The sequence below is a fragment of the Cygnus atratus genome, chromosome 2, assembly GCF_013377495.2.
Source record: "Cygnus atratus isolate AKBS03 ecotype Queensland, Australia chromosome 2, CAtr_DNAZoo_HiC_assembly, whole genome shotgun sequence".
Lineage (NCBI taxonomy): Eukaryota > Metazoa > Chordata > Aves > Anseriformes > Anatidae > Cygnus > Cygnus atratus.
The window spans coordinates 66,248,531-66,257,127 of NC_066363.1; the positions used below are offsets into that span (position 1 = coordinate 66,248,531).

Below are 8,597 nucleotides of genomic sequence, written 5' to 3' on the forward strand. Positions count from 1 at the left end.
CTTAAATTTTAGTAAAGCCCTTATAATCAAATATATGGAATTATTTATGCATTTATTTTTGCAACATACAAATATATTTGTTGTTTTGCAAGTGGCATCCTGAAATGCTTACACACCTGTTACTCAAATGCAACTGAAGATATAGCAGAAGAGAAAAAACTTTTTTTTTTCTTTTCCTTTGATTTGCTTTACAACCTTTTTGTAAATAAAGTATAGTAGGTTTTTTTCCCCTTAAACTTTTCCAGTTGTCTTACTGCAGATCAAAACCAGCTGCTTATTACTGCTTTCCAGATAATTAATTCTTTTTTTTTTTTTCCCCAGGATGGGTACTTAATTAATTTCATTTTTTCTTATCTACCGAAATATACTTGATAGCTACTTTCACCCACTGACTGCTGCTTAACAGAAATCCCATAGGGAAGAAGTCCCACACCTGGAGTACAGAATCTAGTTTGTATATGGCATGTATCATAAGGGCAGCTGTGTGAGCATTGAAGTGACACCTAGCTGCTCTAATGCATTGAGAAATATTAGCATACCAGTAAAATCCTACCTCTGGCATCAGACATATCTGCTTCTAGGTCAGAAGAATGGTCGGATCCTCATGTAATTGTGCCTAGTTTTCTGGATTCATAATCCTTCACCTGAAACCTCTGCAGTCACTATGTGTGGTCACTAGCAAATAATCAGTTTGATCAATAGGTCTTGCATGTAACTCAAAATTTAGCCAACTGAACAGCACCTTGGAATAATTTGTAAAGTTTTGCAATTGGTACATTTTTTCAAATCACGTGTGTATCTGTAAGGTAGATTAATTGCCATCATTCTCTGCCACATGCTCTTTCTCAGAGCACATATTCTGCAGAAAACTATAGTTCATATTTATTTATATTTTAATGCCAGTGAAAAGACAAAAGGAGTCAAAACAAACAAAAAAAGAAACAAAAACAAACAAACAAAAAACAGAGGTGACTCACCCCTGTACAGCATGCATGAAGCACGCTTATGCTTCTATTCCAGTGCAAAGATATTTCAAAAAGTCTACATTTGCACGGGTATAATTAAGAACTGTCACAACCACAAGAATCTAATTAAAACCTTTGTTTTCACAAAGGTGAAGTTTAAAGTTGACTCTGATTGACAGAAAATTACAAAGCAATTACCCAGCTATTTGGCTGTATGATTCCCATTCACAAAACCAGGACCTACCAGTGGCTGGTATGGCTGAAAAATTCCAGAATTTTGAGCTGTCTTTACCGTCTCCCATCCATAACCTATTTTGTTCTGTAGTAACTGCACTAGCAGCAGTGGCACTACTGTTCTCCTCATTCACACCAGAGTAAGTCAGAGCAGGAATAGGCCCTTGAGGAGTCCCTTATCTGCCTAACCCTGACCTCCAGAGCTATGAACAAGCACATTTCCATTGTAAGAAAAAAAATTGCAAGTCAAAAGAAAGCCGTCTTTTAGTTTGGCATTTACCCTTGTCTTTCTGGAATCTATTTGCTCTACAACAATATGCATTGTGGTAAGTATTGGTTAAAAGAGATCAATAAAGCTTCAAGGCCTTCACCAAACCCCTGTGGTTTCCAGTTTTATTACCTACTCTTTGACATTATTTGTGTGTGAGATAACATAGTGAAGGTCTTCCTTTGGGAAATATATTCTAACCAGTTTCGGGGAGTTGTCTGTAATAGGGGCCAGTCTGGATTTCACAGGGTTTTTACAAGGTGAAGTCAAAATCTCTTCTGTGCTTTGCAAAACATTCAATTATTTTTTTGTTAAAAGTAGCAAACACATACACGTCTCAACCAGAACTTTGTCACTTAAGCCATGTTTATATATATTAGAGTAGCACAATTGTATTTTCACCTAAAACTTTCAAAACTGAGAAGCTGGTTTCCTGTTTGGATCAGGCAAGAATCTGTTATAAAGGAAAGTATTAGTCCTGTTTTGTACTCTCAGATCTTAATTAAATCTGTAAGTCTATGTGTAGTGGTAAATTCTAAAGTTCAAATAAAGTGTTTTCTTCTGCATATTAAGCCAGGTGGTTTATAGGATAGTGTTAGAATTGATTGATTGAATATTAATATTAGTAGAAGACACTGGTGAGCATGTTAATAGAGGACTTAAACATTTTCAGCAAAGATTCTTAAAAGTTAAATAAAAACAGAAACAACAATGTTATAGTAATGCTCTACAATTGCAACGCACTTTGTATATTCTACCCTTTGATTCTTACAATTGCTTTACCACTTGTAAAGTAAATTTGACAAAATGTTGAATGACAAAATCTGTCATGAACTTTGCCTTGAAATGGTCTCCAAAATTTCTTCCCATTCTTTTTGAGAGGATGTCTGTCTAGGAAGCAAGAAGATGCTATTAATGCAACAAAAATTTGGAGGTGTTCTTGAAAAGAAAAGGGAAGACTTCCCACAAAGCATTCTTAGCAAAAGCAAATTAATTATTCATGTCTTGTCACCTTTTTAAAGTTATGTGTAGAACCCTCATTCATGGGGATGCATTTTTTCCTCATTTCGGAGGGATTTTGCTAGGCAATGAGAATTTCCTAAACTCAGAATTGCAGTTTTACCTAGTGCAACACAATGGAGTTGTCTGACACAGTTCTTCTGCTTTATTCTTAAAGAAAAGTAATTTTCTTCAACATTACAAGACAAGGTTCTGCTGTATAAATGATATTTTACACAAAATGGTAGCAATGTGCAGACAGGATTAATTTGCCCCCTTTCTTTTCCCCTATTTTTTGATCAGCTGAAATAAATTTAGGCTAAGGAGGAAAAATCTCTGAGAACAAAAAGAAGATTTTTATTGCTCTATAATGTTGAAGGACTGTTTTCTGGAATAATGCAGCAAACATTGATGGTAAAGGATTAGTGTACAGAAAAAAAATCCTGGGATGAGGCATAAATCTATTGCAGCTGTGAAAGTGAAAAAATATGGCCATTCAGCATTGCTCTACCAGGAAAAGACAATTGTTTTAAACATAAATTGTATTTCTGCTAAGGCAAGTTAGTCATCATTAGAGTGGCTCAATTATTAAAAGGGGGATAGGCTGCAGGAAAACTGCAAAGGATGCAGCCGTTCACGATTATCATCAGCGAGTAAAAAAAGTCACATTTCAGAGTAAGCAGTAGATGGTGATTCAGCCCAATTTGTGTTCTGATCAAACCCCTCAGCAGTGAAGAACTGGTGAAGCTCACATGCAGAAGGGCGAAGAGTTGTCTTGAGTGTGTGTTGTACAGAATAGAAAATGCTGTAAGTGGAAGCCCTCAGCTTCTTGCCTTCCCTTCTTCAAGTACCTGCCCATATAAATCGATGTTTGGTGGCATCTGAAGCAGGCAGACGTGGAAGTCATTTGGAGAAATTAAATTTTTAATTATAAGCAAAGCTATCCTAAAATATAGCTGATTGTTCTTAATTCATGTTCTGGCTTTGTTTTATTATTCTTATTTCCTCTGGAAAAGTTCACTATCCTCTCATTTTGTTGTAATAAAATAATCTTAGCCTTCTGGGATCGTATTTCCTTTCTCTGCTTAACCCCAGGATATTTGTAGAGTCTCAAAAAACTCTGAATCAGACATTCCCTAACCCAAAGTGGGGCGTGTATTTAAGTTTCTTATTAAAAAAGAAAGGTGGTGTTTTATGTTTGTGGTGGTTTTTTTTTTTTTTTCTCAATAACATAGTTCAACATACATTTCTCCTTCCACACACAGCAACCCAGCCCAAACTGAGTGGAGACTCACCATCAGCCCGTACAGAGATGATCTGAAGGATGAAGAAGAGAGATCCCATGCCCTGGACGAAGGTGAGAGATAATTTCCGAGAGCCCAAAGCCATCGCCCCACTGTGAAGCCCCCAGCCCCAGCCGCAGGAGAGTGGCTGTGGAGTCTTTTTCTCCTTCCTCGTCTGCATGTTAGCAGCAGGGGCAGCAGTGATGATTTCAAGGAGCTGCTTTCCCTCGGCAGGATCCTGCGTCTTGGGTTTGCACTGAAGGTGGGAGGGGTGGAAAAAGAAAGGGAGAGGGAGGGAGAGAGGAATCCTTCACTTGGCTGGTGTGAAGGGGAGGGGAAGGTGGGGGGAGATGTCCGGCCAGCTGGGGCTGGGGAGAGGCTTTGCCAAGCCCAGTTGGCAGGGCAGCGAGCACTGAGAAAACTCAGTAAGAAAAGTGTGAAAAGTCACATTGCCCTGTTGGTAAACGAGTGGCTCAGATAGCAAGAAGTGTAAAAGCTGGGAGGGAGAGAAAAGGGGGACAGGACAAGCCACAAGCAGGAGAAATCCTTGGCTGGGAGGAGAAGGGCAGCTAGATAGCTGGCGCTGGTAAGCGGGGAGTTTGTGGATATAGCTGTACATCTCTGGAGGGATGGGTTTGTGAGTAGGGAGTGTTTTCTCTCTGCAATATGAAACCAGCCAGCAGCGTACTGCTTAGGGTCACAGGTCAGGGTCTGCCACGGCAAGAGTGATGGTCTTCAGGTGAGGGGTAAGGTAATGTGGCAAACAGCATCGATGGCACTGGACCATGACAGCAGAGCTTCACTGGAGATGGGAATTGTTCATCCTGCTACTTCACATCCCAGGTTTGGAAAGGGTACAAGGAACCAAAGGTCAAAACAGGAGTCTTCTTCAAAGTGCTGGTCTTCGTTAGTGCTCCTGATTCAGGAGAATGGGTTGGTGCTCCTCATGACTGAACGCTCTGAAAGCAGTTGACGAGAGGAATTTCCAGCTCCCATTAGCACTTACAGCAATGACATCTGTCCCTTATTCCCATTTGTCCTAATTTTGTCCAAACGAAACTCAAAAGAAACCTCCACAATAAGAGGAAATATACCAGTGGTGATGCCAGGATTTATTTCACTAAATATATAAATGGAATAGTTTTGTGTTGCTGTTGGAACTGAGCAGAGCTCAGAAATGTCGTTTTCATATTCCAATCCTATATTGCTTTTATTTCAGCTTTTTAAATTTTTTTCCCTTAGAAATTCAAAGCTGGGCAAAAATGCTCACTCTGTTAGTAAGTCTGAGCCACCAAGACCAGGAGTAAGAAGCTGACCCTCCCCACCACAATGGCCCCAGTGCTGTAAAGGACAAGGTGCTTGTAGACAGCTGCAGATGTATTCTGATAATGATGAACCTGCCAAATGTTATTTTCAGTCTGAGTGGAATGACTCAATCTCAGGAACCCCTCTATATGTTATTCAAGCAAGCAAGTAACACCATGGCACTGGAAGCTTTAAAAATAACGTTTGATGAATTTGGGTAGTTAATGCTCTGATCCAGTTGACTTTTAAAGTATCTTAGCCTCTTCCACTCCTTTATACCCATGCATGATGTGAATATACACACTGAAAGCTTTCAGACAGGTAGCTTTGAATTTTCTGTTTATTCAAAGAATACAGATAGCAGCAGGTTCCTCTACATTGCCTTGCCAACTGAACTTGTAAGGAACACCTCTGGAATTAGAAGGAAGGGCAGCTTCTTGCTCACTCTATCCTTAACAGGGGATGTTTGTTGTAATATAACTACATAACTGCATTTTGTTTCAATGGACAATGCTGTACAGCAAAAAATAATATACAACGTGACAGAAAAGGAAATAGAAAATTGTAGCATTCTTTGATTTTTTTTATTTCTTTTACTGGTGACTTAGGTGATGACATAAAATATGTTTTTAACCCTCCAGTATACCAATACTTTTTATACCTGTTTTAAAAATCAGTGGACACAAAAAGAAGAGAAGATGTTGAATCCACATACTTTAAGTAAGATAGCAAAGAAATTCCAAGAAACTGAGTAAGTAGTTACAGCAAGACACAGACATTAACAGAGACTTGACTTGACCACAGCAGTAGTTCCAGTTTTCCTTGATACTTGTCATAGGGCTGATGACTTTGTTGGCTCTTTGCTGTCCCCTTGAGTTTGGCCAAAGCAGTTGTGGGAAAGGACAATATCCTCTGGGTTTCCATCTAAAATTCCAAAGGTCTGCTTGATTTATTTTGCTATAATTGGATCATTTTCTTGTGTTGATATATGTAAAGGCATGTTGCCACTCTGGCTCTTGTCTTGGAAAATCTCAGCTTGTATTCTTGAGCAGAACATCTTACTGATTTTAAAGGACTACAACAGACCATGGGATATGTTCCCTTCTGAAGGCATGAACAGTTGGTAGAGTGAACTGGCTTCCTTTCTTCCCATCTCAGACGTAAATAAAGTCTATAAGCTTGGTAAGGTAAGGACCCATAACTCCTGGAAGTATGTACATCACTACCAACCAGTTGTCATTCAAATCTAATATTTCTATAGGCAAAAATCCCTGTTACCGGTGTCTTTTGGAAGATTTTTATAAAGCTATGCGGATTAGGTTTTGTACTGAAATCATGTACACATTGTTTTGCATCGAAGCAAAGATTAATTAGGTAAAAATCCTGCATTTAGATTTTGTGTTTCTTTGAACCAAAAACTCAAAATGAGATCTGGAACTTAAGATGGATAGATACCGATATAAATGCTCAGAACCTCTGGCATTCATAGTACACATCAGTCAAACTATTCACTGTATAATGTACAATGTTTTGTGATACATTACAGAAGAATACAGAAGAATAGCTCATGCTTTCCATAGATTATGCCTGCCTTGGGAGTAGTGAATGTGCCAATGGTGATATTTTATAAAACACTGTTTCACAGCATACAAACGTCTACACAGGGAGTAAGACATGTGAAGGCACTGTGCCATAAATTATATACATATGTGTATGATTGCACACACACAAAACACTCATGCACTGTGAAGCACACAATAATGGGCATCTAGCACCTGAGGATCATCTATGAACACTTCCACCTGGAATATGTCATTTGAGTAAAAGCGGATTTTTAGTACACCTAAAAGAAATATAAATGAACAAAGACATGTTTGAAAACATCTATGTACTTACAACAGAGATCGTATTATTGTATTTGGTCTTTTCATACCTACTACTAGGATATCTAATTTCTACCATGAAAGACTTATATACTATAAGCATCACAGGCGTAAAGGTTCTGCAAATTCTTACACATGATCTTAAGTCTTTGCAAGATAAGTACCTAAGATCCTAAGGCCTTGAGCAAATAGATACTCTCAGAAACATTTGCTATCTCCAGCCAAACTGGGTAGATGTTGGCAGATTTGTTCAAGTACTGCAGCTGGCAAAGAAACTGGCCTTTGAAGAATGCTGGAAAGTCACAGGAAAGGTCACTTTTCATATCCAAATAAAGCACAATAGAAATAAAGTTTCTGTTCTGAAAAAGATACCTCATCTCTGTCACTAAAGCATAAGATTCAGTTTAACTTGTTTCTCTGTGAAAAGCAATAAGCTTTAGATGTTGACAGTCTGCACAGTTTAGTCAGAAGAGCTGTATTTAAATGGATTATAGGTTTAAAGTCTACTTATCATCCTAAATTATATTTTTATTTTGTAAAGAAAGATCTAATTAATATGAAAGCGAGTAAGGTGGTGACTAAATTGCTCTAACAAGTATGATTATTGGAATTTACCATACTGTTTGGAACTTCTGAAGCATTGTCCCCAAATGAAGTTGAAAGGAGGTACATACAGAAATAACTGAGGCATATCCTTTGCTATATACCCTGCACTCAGCTGCAGAGCCTGCATAAAATGATGGCACTGATGGATAACTCCACAACCATTTATGGTGTCCATGCCAAGGTAAGAATTGCCATATCCATACTTTTAGATACTGGTTGATGTACGTCAATGTCATGAAGGTGTTCATTACTTACAGAACAGACATGTTGGAGATGCTCTATATACAATCGTGACAACTGTGGAAATCAAGAGGATTTGGGTACTGCAGCTTACTAAGATGCCAGTGTGGAAGTTACACAACCTCTTCAGACCCTCTCTCTTAGCATATACATGAAGATAATCAACTTTACACACCATTCTGATACACTCTTAGTAAACCAACACAAGCTCCTTTATAGATAACTTTGTAGGATCATGTCATTATCATGGGAGGTGTCTGCTTTCCAAAGTCTATGACTTCAGCTGCTGCTAGAATCAGGACATAAAGAATAGTGGCTCCACTAGCCAAACAGCATGTAAAGGGATCTGAAATGCCTCAGAGACAATATAGCATCTACATACAAGTATTGCAATGACTGACATGTCCTAAAGAACATGAAATCTGTGCGACTGAAAGGCAGGCAAGAAACATTGGTGGTACTGTACACCTCTTGTATTCATTGATTCATTGATAGTACACCTACTGTATATGGGGATCCAAACTTGTTCTGCAGCTGTATCCAAGCTTCTAGCCCCCAAAAGCTGACTGGAAAAGGGAAAGAAAAAAAGGGAGAGAAAGATTTCTTTGTTTGTAAAATGTGAATTATTAAGCAACAGTAATGGAGACGAACATTTTTCAGTGTCTGGCAGTCTGCAATAGTCGCTGCAGGAAACTTTATTTTATTTATACGGAGTGTTTGTACCTAATTAAATGAAAAAGTAGAAATGTGAAATGAACTATCTGAAAGTAATTCAGGGAGCTGACAAAAAAAAAAAAAGGAAAAAAGCATATGT

General features: G+C 38.3%; 1 protein-coding gene across 1 annotated transcript in view; it reads right to left on the minus strand.

Moving 5' to 3' along the window:
* The window catches only part of SUSD5 (sushi domain containing 5), a 44,225-nt gene extending 40,370 nt beyond the window's left edge, over window positions 1-3,855 (minus strand). The window contains exon 1 of the mRNA XM_035568863.1: window positions 3,762-3,855. Coding sequence (XP_035424756.1) covers window positions 3,762-3,855 — 94 coding nt within the window. The remainder of the gene's footprint in view (window positions 1-3,761) is intronic.
* Between the last annotated feature and the right edge of the window lie 4,742 nt (window positions 3,856-8,597).